We start from the raw sequence: 18353 nt of genomic DNA on the forward strand, positions 1-18353 counted from the left end.
AAGACCACACTTTAGTTGATCATCATAAAAAACATTAGCTATTTTGCAAAGGTTAACTGACTATCATTTGACCATTTATTACTTGTAGTTGTTCTAAAGCTAAGGATTAAAGGCATGGATGGAGAGGTCGGTGTGGAAAATTGAGAAGTTTATCTTTTGTGCTTTCCAACTTTTAACATGATTCTGACATGATTCAGCACAATTATCAATTTGCATGACAATTTGAATATTCTAAAGAAGTACACACAAGGAAAACTAACTTTGGCTCCTCCCTTCTTCACAACACAACACAACACAACACAACACAACGCAGCCGCCGCCGCCGCAGCCGCAGCCGCAGCAGCAGCAGCAGCCTCTCCCACACCACCACCACACTGCTCTTCTCCAGCTTATCACCTCTGAGGGTAATTGGTGGTAACGAGGGCAGATGAGCAGCAGGTGTGTCCTAAAGGAGAAGGCAGGGGCAGAGAGAGACAAGGGGAGGGGCAAGAAAGAAGGAGGAGGAGAGGGAGAAGACAACACCACGCCCACACACTCCCACAGCCTCACAGGATGTAACAGAAGCAGTTCCCTCTTGTATTACATGACATCGAGAGGCTATTACAACAGGCCAATTTACTGCTAATTCTATGAATCGCCAAAAAGTTAGTAAAATGTTGCAGCGAAGTAGACGTTTCTCTTCATGTTATTCTCAGGTGCATGAAATCGTGTAGGCGAATGTTCCGTATCATACAGGTCTTTCCTAAGACCAAAATTTGCTTCCTTATAACTGTTTGTGGTACAATTGCTGATCTAATCAAAGACATTCATTGCCTGCTCAAGATTGCAAATATGTTGCAAACCTCTTGCAAACTGCAGCAGGCTATTTGGTCATCGCTTGTTCAGAAGAGACCATTAAACAGGTTCAAACGTGTCTTAGCTGTCACAGTCAGGTCAGCACTGAAATATATAAACAGATCTGTGTAAGACAGACACATGTTTCTACAAACCCTGAAGGACATGAAAGAAAAATATATGGCACAATAATATTTGCACCAACATTCGGTAGCAGGTTGTTTAAAGCAGGTTATAGTCTAAGAACCGCATGTCGCTTAAACCACTTGCATACTTTTTAGTTCAATTGTTTTAATGAATTCAGGTTAAGTGATAAAGATCAGTATCAGTACCTACACAACTTTGGTTTCAACTTTTCAACTTATCTTTCGCAACAATTTTATCTTCAGTAGGAACCTTAACAGTCACAAAGCCCACCCCAGTCAGTCTCTCTTGGTCTGTAACTGACTGTGACTTCTTTTTTGTATTTGCTTCTGAGAATTAGATTAGAAAATTGGTAATAGGAAGGCTGTGGCAGACACCAGAGTCCTAGTACGCCTTTTATACAGAAAAACACTAAACACTAAAAAATACTACAAAAATACAACGAGATCGAAAGATCAGTGACGGACATTTTAGATCAACTGTTAAACTGACACGCAGTTGTTCGCACTAAAGGAAAACACCACCATCATCTCATGCGGCTACCACATCGCCGCAAGCTGCAAGGCTGGAGCTGAACAACAACAAATTCTCTCCCTGATAACAGGACTGTGTTTATCTCCCATCTCCAACACCTGGTCTGCTAACTTCCAAGGCCGATGTTTAGACGGCGGGTCCAGCTCAGCGCCCTCCGATGGCAGCAGATGCGGATAGCTGTGTCTACATAGGCCTACTTCTCGCCCCTTACCCACCCCTGTTGCTTGTCATGTGCTTCATGGTGTTGTAATGTGATAATTTCTGTGCTCTCCTCAGAGTCCAGCAGGAGTAGAGGTCTCTTTTTTTCCCTCCTCCACTTGCCCATTGTACTGTACTTTCTGTGTTTTTCCATAATACTACCAGTATTTCACCGGAGGGTAACCTTTGTGTGACAAATAAAGGTTTTCTGAACATACTAAGAACTAAAACTAAACTGAAACAACATAATCCACTCTGGATACTAACAGAAACTAAACTGAATTAAAAACAAAAAGTCAAAATGAAATAAAAATAAAAAATAATTAGAAAATACAAAATTAAACAGTGGTGAGCTATGATAGTTTGAATTACCAAAAAAAAAGTTAGTGCTGGTTCTAGCAGAAAAGTGTCAGATTGTTGTGTATCAGCTGATTGCTCATGCATCAGAGCTGGACCACAAAGCAATGGAAGAAGGTGGCCTGGTCTGAGGAGCCCATGTGGATGTTACTTTGACATGCACCACCTGTTGTAGACCATGTACACCTTTCACAGAAGACAGTTTTATTTATTACTTTTATTTATCTTACCTACCTTCAATGGAAGGACAACAAAAAGTTATTCTCAAAGGCTTTTCCCTCCATTGTACACTACCTTTGTCATCTGCATCAAAACTCTGCTCATCTGTCATAGGACACTGTATTGATGGTAATGTATTTTGTTTCCCACAGACAAAGATGACACAATCAGTTACTATGACAACAATGAGTAGTGAAAACCAAGTAACTGTTGCACTCCTTCTGTAGGTTTATGCTTATGCATATGATGCCGAAAGGATGGCACAGCGACACAGGGCCTGCACCTACTCTGGTTCCCGTTTTATTTTAGGGTGATTAAAATCATCGGTAGCACATTTTGCTGCATTTTTAGAAAATGAAATTCAACTTAAATCTGTGAATAGTGGCAGTGACTTTTCATACACAGACTAACATTTATAACTCCCCAATTTTATGTCTCATATTAGCATGTGCCAGTCTGTCTCCTTTTCAGGACTAGTTTTCCTAGGTAAGCAGCTAATTTCTTTACTTGGTAACATCATTTTTCGTGGTGGTGTTTTGAAAACAATTCTATGAATCGCCAAAAAGTTAGTAAAATGTTGCAGCAAAGTAGACGTTTCTCTTCATGTTATTCTCAGGTGCATGAAATTGTGTAGGCGAATCTTCCGTGTATTGGACCTTTCAGGTTTTTCCTATGAAGACTGAAGCGACACCTCCTCCGTCTAGACCTGAGAGAGCACTCCCACTCACACAGTCAAACACATAACTGTCCTCTCTGTCAGAGAAGTCGTGCTGCTGCTGAACTGAAGCTGTGAATTCATTCAAAGTGTTATTACATACAGAAGACGATTAAACAACAGAAGGAGCAGTCGGGTAAGCAGTAACTCTGTCATTTGTTTTTTTATATGTCAAATAGAGGTTATTAAGAGATGCAGATAAAACTAAGTCTAATGTAAAGTGTGAAGCTGTATGTAGTGGCTGCAGTGTCTTCCACTCACTAATAATAATTAGAATAATTACTTAGTGTCAGGACTGATATTAGACGAGGACATCTCCCCCCTCCCCCTTCAAAAATATTTTTAAAATAAATAAATAAAATCAACAAAACCTTTATTTCAAATAAAATTCGTTTATCAATTTCTTAGTATGATATTTGTATAAAATGAATATTTTGGGGAAGGTAATGTCTTTCTCATAATGTTAAACTGAATTTGAACTCCAAATTATTATTATTAATTATAGCATAACAGGATTATTACATTTTGACTAACTTGTAATAAAGCGATTAGATTTGATATTATCAGTAGTTGAAATCAAAATTGTAAAATTGCTAACTTGGTTTCTTAGAACTGTTTGTGGTGTAGCTGCTGATCTAATTAAAACCATTCATTGCGTGCTCAAAACTGGAAACATGTTGCAAACCTCTTGCAAACTGCAGCAGGCTGTTTGGTCATTGCTCGTTCAAAAAAGTCAATTTGCACCAACATTCGGTAGCAGGTTGTTTATAGCAGGTTATAGTCTAAGAACCACATGCTGGTTAAACCACTTGCATACTTTTGTAGTTCAATCTTTTTGATGAATTTAGGCAGGGCCGGCCCGTGGCATAGGCCGTATAGGCAAATGCTAAGGGCGCCGTCCATCAGGGGGCGCCACGCCAGTGCCACAAATGTTGAAAAAAAAAAAAAAAGAAGTTGGTACTATTATTTCTAAATACAAAAAATAATCCCACGTTAATTAAAATGCAAAGTAAAGCTTATTTAATAGAAATATTATTTGTTACAACATTACGCCCCCCCTCCCCGCACGGTGCGCCCCCTCTCCTCCCGTATCATGGTTCCTTTTGGACGTCGCCACATCAAAAAGTCAACACAAGATGTCAAAACGGCCAAAACTGTCAGGTGCCCAGGGAAGAAAAAAGAGAAAAGAAGAGGAGGAGAAACGAGAAAAAGACAGAGGTAGGTAACGTTAGCCTACATGAAATTATTTGTCTGAATGTGATAGTAACCTAAATTTTTAGCATTAAGCTAATGTTACATGATTCGCTAATTGCTAATCAATAAATAGCTAGTTAACTGTTTTAACGTCAGTTAATATTGTGGAGGGGGCTAAATTGTTATGGAAAATAATAATGTAACGTTAGGTAATTACAGTACTCCCACCTTTCCCACCATTCCTCATTTGTATTCATCTTTTAAGCAGGTGTTTTTTGTTTACATTGTTATTGCCTTCTGGTTAGCTAACGTTTACCCTGCAGGTAATAGTCACTTTTCCACCCCTGTATATATTATAGTTGTAAGCCTAGTTGTTAAAGTGCACATCATTAATGTTAATTAAGCAATATCACATGAGAGGGAATGCTGTTTTTTAATATGAGCACTGCTGTGATTCGGTCAAAGATAATCATAACATAACATTCTCATATGATATTATACTGTTACTTTGCATTCTGCTATTCAGCATTTCACTGTAATGATGACAATAAATTGAATCTAATCTAATTTGCATATCAGTTAACATCATACATATATCTCTTTGGTTTTTCATTTATATTATATCATTTCATTTTATTCCTGGAATCATATGTTTTTATTATTAGACTTTAATTCTCAGTGGTGTCACATACTCCTCTCTTCAGATGCACTGTTGAAGTTTCTAAATCCCACCCCTGGGCCATCTACCACATCTACCGCTGCTGCCTCCACTTCAGCAGCACAACCCAGCCATGATGCAGCAGCATCAAGCGGTCTTCCTGTTGCCTCCACCTCAGCAGCACAACCCACCAGTTTTGCAGCAGCATCAAGCAGTGTTATTGTATTTCATATATTCATTTTTTTATTTTTTGTATTCATTTATTTATTCATATATTTTTTTATCTTGTTAATTATTCTGATTGTGAATTTGCTTTCTTTAAGTAAAAAAAAAAGGTCAAAGACAAAGCTATTCGGTTTCTTGTGAGTACATACACTACACTGCCGATGTAGGGGGGCGCCACCTAAAATCTTGCCTAGGGCGCCAGATTGGTTAGGGCCGGGCCTGAATTTAGGTCATGTGCTAAAGATCACTATCAGTACTTAACCAACTTTAGTTTCAATAACGTCTCTTACGTAACCATTTTGTCTTCAGTGGCAACCTTTACAGTCACAAAGGCCACCCCAGTCAGTCTCTTTTGCTCTGTAACTGACTGTGACTTCTTTTTAATACCCTTATGTTGTGTAGTGCTACAGTAAGATGCAGACTCATGTGTCCTCTTATCAGAAGCATTTTCCTCTGAGAATTAGATTAGAGAATAGGTAATAGGAAGGCTTATATGCCTTTTATACAGAATATTGAAATGTTTGTTTGAAGACAGTTTCTGTTAACACATTAGAACTACAGTTCTGCGAAACACAGTTGCAAATTGTGATTTATAATCACTTTATTGTATTGCTTGCTTTTACTAAGACCTTTGTAACACCCCTTTCAATCCTTGGAATAGAGATTTGAATGTTTACCTGTGTGCTGGGCCAATAGCTAAGGTTCGACTGCTAGAGCAAAGTGGATGACTAATGAAACGCTCAGAGAACTTGGTTTGATAAACTTGTATTCACAAATGAATAATCACATATATATACAATGAAAAAATAGCATTGTAGAGCGGAAGTTGTATTTACCTCTCCAGCACTTATTGAGCACTTTTAAGGGCATTTCTTATCACTGCTATGCAGATGATATTCAGATATATCTCCTTTAAGCCTCAAGATGTTTCCAAGCTACAGATTTTGCATAGATGCATAGACTCCGTTAGAGGTTGATTGGCTCTAAACTTTCTTCTACTAAATGAGTTGAAGACTGAACTCCTCGTTTGTTTGGGTTATGGAAAACTTGGGTCCACTTGCTACTTTTACCAAAACTTCTATCAGGAACCTTGGTGTAACTTTTGACTCAGCTCTGACTTTGGTCATGTTAAATATCTGGTCCGCTCCTGTTTTTATCACTTGAGAAACATTGCTAAGCTGAGTCCCACTGTATCGCGCTCCGAATTAGAAATAGTCATTCATGCATTTGTTTCATCTTTCATTCATTGTTTATTGTTATTCTTTGTTTACTAGTTTATATAATGCCTCTTTGGAGCATCTGCAAGTTGTTCAGAATGCTGCTGCAAAGCTTCTGACCAAGTCCTCCAAGTACTCCCATGTCACAGCCCTGCTGCACTGAGGGTGTGTTTTTGGACAGCTCTTTTAAATTCGGCAAACAAGTGTCTTCTGTTGTCAAATCTTGCTTCTATTGCGTCTTATTTGCAAGGCCAGACACTATGACCCGCACAGGGACCTGGAAAAGCTTCTCCACGCCTTCATGACATCTAGGTTGGATTACTGCAATTCCCTTTATTTTGGTCTTAACTCTACTTTTCTCCATAGACTACAAATTGTTCAGAATGTGGCGGCTCATTTCCTTACTGATACCGGGCGGCGTGTCTCTATTACCCCTGTCCTTGCCGACCTGCATTGGCTTCCCGTTAAGTACCGTATTCAATTCAAAATCCTGCTGCTCACCTTTAGAACTATTAACAATTAAGAGCCAAGTTACCTCATTGAACTACTTAGATTATACACCCCTGATAGAGTACTAAGATCATCTTCCCAGTCACTTTTGGTACCACCGAGATCCCGGCTGAAGACTAGAGGTGACCGTGTGTTTGCCTTGGCTGCACCCGTGAGTCTGATCCATTCAATTCTTCAAATCGCAGTTAAAAACCTGTTTATTTAGCCTCACCTTTTCTACCAGTTAATGCTTGTTTGTTAAGTTAGTTTAATGCTTGTTGCAATTATCGTTCTATTCTTAACTATTTTAAAATTTTTCTTGACTCCTTTATCTTTTACACATATTGTTCTATTATGCTTTTATATGTATTTCTTTTGTTTCTGTGTTTTTAATGCCATTAACCTGCTAGCATGTTTGGTACTTTGCCATGGCTTTCATCTTTCTCTATTACTTACTTCTGACACTTTTGTATGTTAAGCACTATTATACCACTGGTTTTTACAAGGACAAGCACCAACATATATCAGTGAATTTTTACATCCATACATTCCCAGCAGGTCCCTGAGGTCATCTGATCAAGGGCTTGCTAGTTGTCCAACACACGAGGCTGAAAACAAAAGGTGACAGAGCTTTGTAACTGTGGCCCCTAGACTGTAGAACTCTCTCCCTTTGAGCCTGAGATCTGTGGACTCAGTGGTCACTTTTAAAAAACAGCTAAAAACTGATCTTTTTAAACTTGCTTTTGGTTGATTTTTATCTTTGTTTCAGCTTCTGTGAAGCACTTTGTGATTTTCATCTTAAAATGTGCTATATAAATAAAATGTAACTTTACTTTTACTTACATGAAAGAAAAATGGGGCTCAATCATGAAAAATAATAAACAAAACACGCCCTGTGGGAATTTGACTCAGTCTCTCTCGTGTCAGCCCACACCCTTAAGTGTGAGTCCAATAAGGGTTCTCTTTGCAGAATGTGCAAAGGAGCTATGAGGTGCAATTCTGTTCTACCACTTAAGTAGAATTTGAACAGTTCAAGGCTCGTCCAAAGAATTTAACTTTCTTCTCAGAACAATCATATCAAGGACTCCTGGACGGAGCGCTCGCCATCTTTGGACTGGATCATCAATGAACCCTGACCCTGACAACACCCTGACCTGTATAATACAGTCAGAGTAACATTCAAAAATATACATTTAGTCATTCATACATGTATTCTTTCCCTTTCTTTCTTTTCCCTCCATTGTACACTACCTTTGTCATCTGCATCAAAACGGAGTAAAACTCTGTCATAGGACATTGTACTGATGATAATATATTTTGTCTCCCACAGACAAAGATGACTCAATCAGTTACTATGACAACAATGAGTAGTATGGTGTCCACAACCATTAATCCGTTCCTGGACTCTCAGTTTCGTTATGTGCTCATCCCGGTTTCCTACATCGTCTTCTTCATCCTGGGCTTCATCTCTAACCTCTACGTGCTGTTTGTCCTGCGCTGCATCCATCAAGCCAAGGCCATGGGAGAAATTCACATCTATATGACCAACTTGACCATTGCTGATCTTCTGTTTGTGTGTGCTCTTCCCTTTTGGATTGACTATTATATCCGTGAGGGAGACTGGGTTTATGGAGATATCATGTGCCGGGTGACAGGCACCTTCTTTTTCATCAACACCTACGGCACCATCCTCTTCCTTTCAGCCATCAGCATCAACAGATACTGGGCGGTTACTCGGCCTCTAGACGCAGCCTCGTCAAACCGCAGAATTCGTGGAATTATTGTTTGTATTTGTATCTGGGTGTTTGTTCTGACGATTTCTGTTCCTTTTCTGGTGAGTCCAGGGATCAACGTGCACCGTAAAAACAACACCGACATACGTCGCTGTTTTGAGGGATACCAGGGTGGAACTAATGACAAGAAGAAAAAAGTGGCTGTCACTCATTTTCTAATAATTGGATTGTTTTTTGTTGTCTTTTTACTCATTGTGATATGCAATGTCCTTATTGCTCAAAGTTTAATTTCTAAAAATTCTCCTCAGTCGGAAAGTCAGTCTTCAGGAACACAGTCTAAAAAGCTCACTGTGACATCCATATTTAAATGGCCCACAGGGGTGAAACGGAGGGCTCTCCAGATGTTGCTGGCAGTGGTGGGAGTGTTTGTTCTGTGTTTCCTGCCACACCACATAGTTCAAGGCCCCTGGGCTCTGGCAGTGCTGGAGATCGAAGACGGCTTCGGCCACGTGAAGTACAGCGAGACCACTCGTCAGTTGCTGAACGACGCTCATCAGATCACCCTGGTTCTTATGGGCCTCAACTGCATTTTGGATCCTGTAGTTTATTATTTTGCCACAGGGAAGTTTAGAGGACTCATCAAGGCCCACATTAAAAAATTAATCCCATGCACGCAAACTCGGAGCTACCACTTAAACCAGCCTGCATCACCTGTTTGGACTCTGGGAGGAAATCAGAGGCCTCATAGGAAACCCACAAAGCCCGGGGGGCAGGATGAAACTTATTACACTGAAAGGAGCTCTGTGGTTATTTTATAAAGTATTTTCAAAAATCTAACTTATCCAGCATTTTGAACCAAACCACATCTCAGATAAGATTCTCTCTATTTTATGACTTAGATGAATCTCAGTGACTAACTGTGGAATAATTCTGAATCTTCAATTACATTATTAAAGAGGACATGAAACACCACACATTTGAAGGTTAATTAGCTCAGTGGAGCCCTGTTGTAAAAAAACAAAAAAAACAAACTGTAATTGAGGTAATATGGATTTAGGAAATAATTGTTTTAGGTTAGAGTTTTTAGAGCAAGTCTATGGTTTGGTTGGTTTCTGCTGATAGACTTACATTAGGTTATGTTAGTTAACTAGTGACAGAACCAACAACTCAGAGGAAAACAAAGAGACTAAAATTAAAAAGCAGTCTAAGGGAATCACATTTGTACTGCCCCTGGCTGCAGCAGTGAGTCTGATGATAATAAAACAAGGAGGTACTGTCTACTTTCACTCTGTCAATTTAGCAGTAAGTCATCTTTTTCTTCAAAATATAAGGAAATGAGGGGTAGCTCAAGACTTCCACAGTGTTGTACCTTTGGCCTATACCTCTAACTGACCTGTACCTATAACTGGTTTTAATATAAATACAAGAGATTTGTGATTTATGACACATCACCTTGTGGAAGTTAATCTCTGTTTTTGTTATCTTGTGACATTATTACAACATTCTCATAGACATGATGGATTGTTTAATGGAAGTTGATTCATGGAAGATAAATTGTTAAACAATATGCAAAACCCAATTTTTATGTACTGAAAACTCTTTATCTGTCATTCTTCTTTACCATTTTTCCCCTCTCACCTACCTCACATGTTTTTATTCTTATTTCCTCATCTGTGAGGATCTCATTGTTATGGGAACCCACTGGTCAAACCTTTTTTTTTTTAAATGAAAGGACATCTTTTTTCTCACCTTTCCACATTTGCAGGGTTCCCTCTGAAATGTATATGCGTTTTTGTAAATAAAAACATGAAATCAAATTTGATCAGAGGATCTCTGCCTTTATTAATTCCTTGCATTCTGATTGAATGCCTACAATGATAGCACATGATGATAACTGAGGGCCAGTTAAGTAAGTATAGCAATTTTAAATATGATGATGTCAACTGTGGTGGCAGTAGCAATACAAAGATACTCTTCTAAAAATCAGGTGCAGGAGTGTTACAGATGTGCAACTCTGCCACACATGCCTGTGTAGATCTTTGATGTGTTTTATTAGGAGCAATGAAAGGGTTAACCCAATAATGTTACATCAGAGGACACCAAAATCATTTTAGCTTATATCTCAGAAGTGTATAACATAACAGCTAGCCTTACCAGCATGAACCAACCACATTGTGAACAGATTAATAAACATTGCACTTCTACGTAAGTGGATTCTCTAAATGTATTTCTTTCACATTTTATTCGACAGTGCTCAGTTACATTTATAAAAATGGGTCATTTCAGATGAAACATTATAAACTCTCATTCTCGTGAAAAACTACAGATGTTGTTGGACGGAGAGAAACTCAATGTTTGGCAGACACACCTGTTCACGGTAAAGTTTTTACACCATTTCTGATAGTTATATACTGCAACAAGAAAACCAAGTGACTGTTGCACTCCTTTCGGTTTGTGCTATGTACATGATGCAGAGAGGATGGCACAGTGATACAGGACTTGCATTTACTCTGGTTCCTGTTTTATTTTAGGATAATTAACCCCCAAATTTTATGTCTCATATCAGCATGTCCCAGTCATTCTCCTTTAAGGAACTGTTTTCCTGTGTAAGCAGTTCTTTCTTTACTTCGTAACATCATTTCTTTGTTGTTTCATGTTATTATCAGGTGCATGAAATCGTGGAGGTCAACATTACATATTTTGGACCATTCGGGGCTTTCCTAACAAAACTGAAGCAACACCTCCTCCGTCTAGACCTGGGAGAACACTCCCACTCACACAGACACGTAAATTCCCTCTCTGTCAGAGAAGTCACTCTGCTACTGAACTGAAGCTGTGAGCTGAGCTCACTAGAACTGAAGAAGCTTCTCGAATGAGAGGTGAAACATCTTCAAGCAACTTGAAGAAGTCCAGACACTTTTCTTTCCAAGCTCCTTAGACTACAGAACGATGGTGGTACAGGGTGAATTTTTACCCATTTACATTTTTATGTTTTGTCAACATTAAATGAAAGAAAAGAAACAAAAACTGTCCCACAAAATGCCTGTGGACATCATTGACGTGTTATATTAGGAGTGATGAAAATATGCTAATGAAATCAAACAAAACATCAATCGGATCTTTATTTAAACTAACTGATTGGTCAGTTGCAGTGTTGATCATGGAGCAACAGTATTTTGATGATGCAACTAAAACATCAACACGGAGATATCTGATAAATCACCTCTGACCATGGATGTGTAACGGCCACACAGAACAGCAAGCTAACCTGTTTATCCTTCACAACACTGCCTTGTATTTTCATGCAACCAATGAATAACACAAATTTAGCGTACCTCCATTTGTTTTACAGGACCTTTCACAATACAAAATATAGTATAGAAAAACACAGCTTCAAAGCTTTAAATTTCCAGTTTATCATAATAATCTAAAATGATTGCCAGATATTGAAAGCTGAGGTTATTCTGAAAAAAGGGCAAGGGCATTCACTTACCAAAATGAGTACCAAACTACCAAATGAGTTCAGGCGGTATGATGCTTGACACTTTCCTGTGATTATTTTCATGTTGGCTTGAAACAAAATATCAAAACTTTGCCTCTCTAAAACGTGAAATAGACACAGTGAACTGGCTTGATTTCACGATTTGACATGATATTAGGTTGGATAAACCCCAGTGATTGAGGCTACATCAGTAACATTGCTATTTATGCATTCTTATTCCCTCAATTTAGGCCCAAATCGATTTGATGTTTGAAGGCACACAGTGTTGGGAAATACAAACTTCCCTCAAATGTGTTAAACTTAAAGTAATGAGTCTATTTTGAAGATGAAAGGAGTAGAAAATACAGATATTTGTGGTTAAATGTAACGAGTAAATATATAAAAAATCGTCAGAAAAATAAATACTCAGGTACAATATAGATATCTGAAACTTCTACTTAAACACTGTAACAAAGTATTTGGACCTTGATACTTCCAACTCTGAGCACAATAAAGGGTGTCCGTGGAGAGCTGTACACAGTGCGTCTTGAGTGTGCATCACAATACTAAACAGTCTCAATCAATAGTGTGTAACATTCTTTGCTCTTGTACAGCAAAGTAATGCTGTGAATGTGAGAACTATTAGATTCTCTTTTCTAAAGAAATTCATGAAAGAAACAATGCCAAATAAAGAAGAGGGCTGCATATTTGTCAAACACTACCAAATAAAGTCACGCAGAACTGCAGATTAGCAGGGTTTGCAGTGGAATAACTACAGTTAGTAAACATTAGTAAACATTTGGAGAACTCAGGCTGTGGCTTCTTCTTCCACTCAATATTTCATTGTTTCATTAGCATCAAAACGACTAGACAGTTCTTGTCGTGCTGTGGTATTCACACACAACAATGCTGAAGGACATCTCGTGTCCATCTCTGGGGAAGCCAGTGATTTTGAGATAGATGAAAGCAACTGCAAAACCTTTTTAACAAAATAAATAATGTTCCAACCACATTTTGTGACCCAAACTAATTGAAAAACGGTAGTAGCTATTTAGTAAAGGTTAATTGGCTCAGTTTATCTAACATGTTCAAGATAAAATGGATGGATGTAGATGGAGGAATCTAGTGTGTGTTGAAAATAAGGAACAAAATGTACTGTGTCTGTCACGATTCTGGTATCTCGCTTCTTTGTGAATCGGAATTTAAAGCATTTTAAAAACCACAACTAGATAAACTATCCATAGAGTGCAGCATCAGCTTAGGCTCGAATCTTTTGCATTGTTTGAAGAGATATATAAGTCAAATGTAATAACTGTGTATAATAACTGTACAACACTTTAGGTCTTATCTCCGTGTCGCAGTCACGCTCCTTTTTGAACGAAATTCCTCTGCAGTTCATTTCTATAACTGATAACATTCATTTCTTTCTCTGCTGATTTTAATTAGCCGCAAACACAGTGTTGGGAAATAAAAACTTTCCTTTAAATGTGTTAAACTTAAAGTAATGAGTCTATTTTGAAGACGTAAGGAGTAGAAAATACAGATATTTGTGGTTAAATGTAACGAGTAAATATAAAAAATCGTCAGAAAAATAAATACTCAGGTATAATATAGATATCTGAAACTTCTACTTAAACACTGTAACAAAGTATTTGTGTCACGGTCTGTGTGGCAGACCGTGCGGATGAGGGGAATGAGGACCCAAGATGCAGGACTTTGTGATGAAGGCAGTGCGTTTATTTACAGTAGTGGAAATAGTTCACAGAATCAATCCCGTGTTCTCCCCTTGACTTCCGTGTCGTGTCTTCACCCACAAGTCCGTGCTCCGTGCTCTTTCGCTCCTGTGTGTCCCCGCACCCCGTGCTCGCTGCTCTTGTCTTCCCTGCTCCTTCCTGGAGAAAAATAACAAAGAAGCAACTTGTCAGGACACTCGACTACCGCGGGCATGCACTCGCTGGACTTGGTATTAATAACACTAATGTGGAGTCTCACGCAACGATCCCACGCCGAGGAGCGCTCGGCCACCGTTTTAAGAAGCTCCCCGACAACGCTTCATTAGCTGCAGGTGTGTGAGTCATCATCTGCTTCAGGTGTGGCCATCCTCTAGATAGGACACACCCACCAGGCCTACCTGAAACCCAGTACTCAGCCACACTCACAGAGACACCCACTTGCCTATACATACCAGGATGGGGAATCACAAGAACAGCAGCAGTGCAGACAACACACACATCACATAATCACAGCAATAATTATAACAGTAGTCCACACTGCCCACGGACCCTGAGTCCCCGGAGCTGGGTCCGTGACAATTTGGACCTTGATACTTCCAACTCTGAGCACAATAAAGGGTGTCCGTGGAGAGCTGTACACAGTGCATCTTGAGTGTGCATCACAATACACCAGGGGTAGGCAACCTTTCTGATGGCGAATGCCATTTAAAATTTCCTCAGAAGTCAGTGTGCCATTTGATTGCATTAGCAATAAATGTAATAACGCTCTATATTAACAGTTACACAATATACTGAACCACTTTATAGAATTATATTTGTTTGCAGATGTTGGCAGCTATCAGCAAATAGTTATCAGCTATTTTGAAACAAAAAAGACACTTTTTATTCATAACAAGAACTCCATAACAGCAAATGAACTGTACAACAGAAAATACAAATGCTATTTATGGTCTCCTCACAACAATGATAAGAAAAATAAACTAAGCCAATAATGTTAATGTAATCTTTGGTCTCCCACTCACAGACACAGGTCTCCGAGTGTCCAGCATTCAGACAGTAAGGCCAATAAGGCCTCTGCAATGTTCTGAAGACAGTCAAACTTGTCAGGTAGTGATGTCCAGCAGTTGAAAATGCAACCTCCATGAACACACACAGCTGTGGATTCCAGCTGCTTCGATGTTGCATTAACTGGCATTAACTCAACCAGTTAATGCGAGACAAATCTAGCTGCTCATTAAAGATTTCTGGTTTGATCAGAAAAGAAAACATCGGTCCAAACACCTGAAAGTCCCAAAAATGCATTGTGTCTCGAGTCTACGGATGTATCCGTGTATTTCCGTGGTGCTGATGCTGAGCGGAAAGCTCCTGAAGCTTTTGAAGTGTCAGAATGTGGAAAGCTAACAACGTCCCTCTCACCAGTAGGCTAAGTTATTTTTAGCCAATTACAAGTTGAATCTGATAGTTGGGGTTGTTAGCTAAGATACCGTCATTAAGAAGAGGCACAACTAATGTGTCTATGCGAGCTGATTTGAGATGTGCACCGCTGGTGCGGCCATTTATTTTTTGATGCACCTTCTCAGATTAATTCACTGCGTGTCGTGCACAGGGCTGGACTGGGACAAAAAAAAACAGCCCGGGCATTTTGACTAGAGACCGGCCCACCAGGTATTAAAGCCATAAAGCCTTTGAATGAAAACAAACGCTGTTGTGACAGTGATGTACAATGTTGTTGGTATATGTATGATTTCTATACATTTTATGTCAGATAAAAACTTTGGTTGTAAGCTTCAGATAATTATTTAATAACAGCCAGACATTTTAAATGAGAATAAGAAAGTATTTCTTTGTGCCCCTCTTTCCCTGCCCCACCTGGCCCCCTGGCAAAACTTTGCTAGATCCACCCCTGCACAGTTACCAGCCATCAGCTACATAGAAGAGGATCCTGATGTTATTTGACAGTTCATAACTTCCCTCTAACTTATTCATGTCACCTAAAAGGTAAACCTGTTTCTCCATCACCTGTTCAGCTCTGATGATTCAGTAAGGACATCTCCTGGTTTCATCTTCATGTTTCCCTCTCACCAGATAAACAAACCAACATAATGACCAGCAGCTTTTACGGCTGTGGCTCCAGCAAACATCTGCAAAATGTTACGTCTCAACCAAGTACTGCATGCTTTCTATATTTTTAGACGTGTGTCTCACAAACAGCAAATATTGTCAAAAAAAGCAAGAAATCTTTGGTACTCAGTTGCTGAGTGACGCTCATCAGATCACCCTGGTTCTTATGGGCCTCAACTGCATTTTGGATCCTGTAGTTTATTATTTTGCCACAGGGAAGTTTAGAGGACTCATCAAGGCCCACATTAAAAAATTAATCCCATGCACGCAAACTCGGAGCTACCACTTAAACCAGCCTGCATCACCTGTTTGAACTCGAGGAGTAAATCAGAGGCCTCATAGGAAAGCCCGGGGGGCAGGATGAAACTCAACACATCGAAAGGAGTTCAGTGGTGATTGTATAAAGTATTCTCAGAAATCTCACTTATCCAGCATTTTGAACCAAACCCCATCTCAAATAAGATTCTCTCTATTTTATGACTGAGATGAATCTCAGTGACTAACCTTGGAATAATTTTGAATCCTTAGTTACATTATTAAGGTGGCCATGAAACACCACAGTTTGTATTACAGTTTTTCTCAATTGCTTAAACATTATAAACAATCTTTTGAACTAAAATTTCAAAACCATAACATTATTTTACAAAAAGCACACCCATTTCCCTGAACTATAAACACTATAGGGCGACCGTGGCTCAGGGGGTTGGGAATTGCATCTGTAACCGGAAGGTCGCCGGTTCGATCCCCGGGCTCTCTGGCCTGGTCGTTGTGTCCTTGGGCAAGACACTTTACCCTACTTGCCTACTGGTGTTGGCCAGAGGGGCCGATGGCGCGATATGGCAGCCTCGCCTCTGTCAGTCTGCCCCAGGGCAGCTGTGGCTACAACCGTAGCTTGCCTCCACCAGTGAGTGAATGAATAGTGCCATTGTAAAGCGCTTTGGGTGCCTTGAAAAGCGCTATATAAATCCAATCCATTATTATGAGTGAGATTTGGCGAACTGTTACTGCAAAACTCTGCACACAAGTCCCTACATTTTTCACTGCTTACTCCATGTGGTAAAGCACTAGCATTCAATAATGTTACAGTTTTTTTCTGAATGCTTAAACCCTAACTGTGATTCCTGTAGCACAATCTCTAAAACTATTCAGACTTATAGCAAAACCACTCACTGAGTTTGCAAAACTAAAAGCACAAAAACTGCTTTGCACTCAGTTTGCAATTTTGTAACACACACTTTGCAAAACTGTAGGCACAATTCACTGCACAACACTCAATTACCAAATTTCCAACACACTCCTAGCAAAAGTATACACATGTATGGCTATCATTAACACTAATTTGCCAACTGTCTGGCACACTTTCACATGTGAAAACTTTTTTAGATAATTAGTTCACTTTGCAATCAGCCTAAGCACTATAATACAGGTAAGCTGTGTGTGCGGAGTACAATGGAGGGAGCAGAAAGAGTGAGAAGTAGAGGAGGTCGAGGAAGAGGACGTGGAGGTGAAGAAGTAGGATGAAGAGGACGACAAGGACAAGGAGGAGCAAGATTTGTAGCACTGCCATATGCCAATGAGAAACACACCAATACCATTGATGTAAAAATACTGAAATTGTTACTTTACAGAATTGCTAGATGACCAGATGCTGGGGGCAGAGGAAGCATGTTCACTGCAGACCAAGTAACCCATATAGTCATTATGGCGATTGCAAATAACCCTATACTTGGAAATAAACACTTGTGTTTGTTTTGATGTGTTTGAATAAACACCAGTACTTGAAGTTTGGATCCCTCTATGCTTATGGATCTATGACAGAAGTATGAGCTCAAACTGACATAGCCTACCTTGTGCACAGAGAAAGCAAAAGCCAGATGTGTTTTGTATTCATACCATCAGTGTGCAGTTGGCGCATTGTGTGCTTAGTAGATGATGGCTTGTGTGTACTGTTTGATACGGAAACACCATTTTTACGAAGGTGTGAAGAGTTAATCTAGCTGTGTTTGCTTTTGCAAGAGAACTACAATGTTTTGATTATTGGGTGACAGGTTTTCTTATTTGTGTGAAGAGTTTTGCAAAATTAGCCAATAGTTACAAAAAATGTGCTTAAGCAATCAGAAAAAACTGTAACTTTAATTAACATAACATTACAAATTAACCAAGTGGAAACACTAGGAGTCAAAATGTATCACACACCAATCAGAAACTTTAATGGATAGATAAAAGGGCAAAAGTCAGCTCATTCAGGTTTGAAACAATGGATCCAAAGACATGCAAAGGAAGAGGTTGAGGAGGAGGAGGAACATAATTGGCCATCGGGCTATTGTAAATGTCCTTGGTCAGCGTGGAAGGAATGTCACTATGTGCACAGCCATCAGCCAATGAGGGTACTCCACCGCCATGCCATTCTAGGACCCTATAACACTATGGTTCGCCTTGCTTTTCTTGATGGTGTAAGACAACATATGTTCCAGGTGGACTACAGGGAACCAGCACAGCCA

At 39.4% G+C, this 18353-nt stretch overlaps 1 protein-coding gene across 1 annotated transcript; it reads left to right on the forward strand.

Moving 5' to 3' along the window:
• The first annotated feature begins 8120 nt into the window (after positions 1 to 8120).
• On the forward strand, positions 8121 to 9335 carry LOC146612352 (platelet-activating factor receptor-like). The gene has a single exon (XM_085343469.1). The coding sequence runs from the start codon at positions 8121 to 8123 to the stop codon at positions 9333 to 9335; it is 1215 nt and encodes a 404-aa protein (XP_085199595.1).
• The last annotated feature ends 9018 nt before the right edge of the window (positions 9336 to 18353 follow it).

The sequence above is a fragment of the Diplotaxodon limnothrissa genome, linkage group LG19, assembly GCF_057381915.1.
Source record: "Diplotaxodon limnothrissa isolate DT_005_m linkage group LG19, D_limnothrissa_male_GT1.1, whole genome shotgun sequence".
Classification (NCBI taxonomy): domain Eukaryota; kingdom Metazoa; phylum Chordata; class Actinopteri; order Cichliformes; family Cichlidae; genus Diplotaxodon; species Diplotaxodon limnothrissa.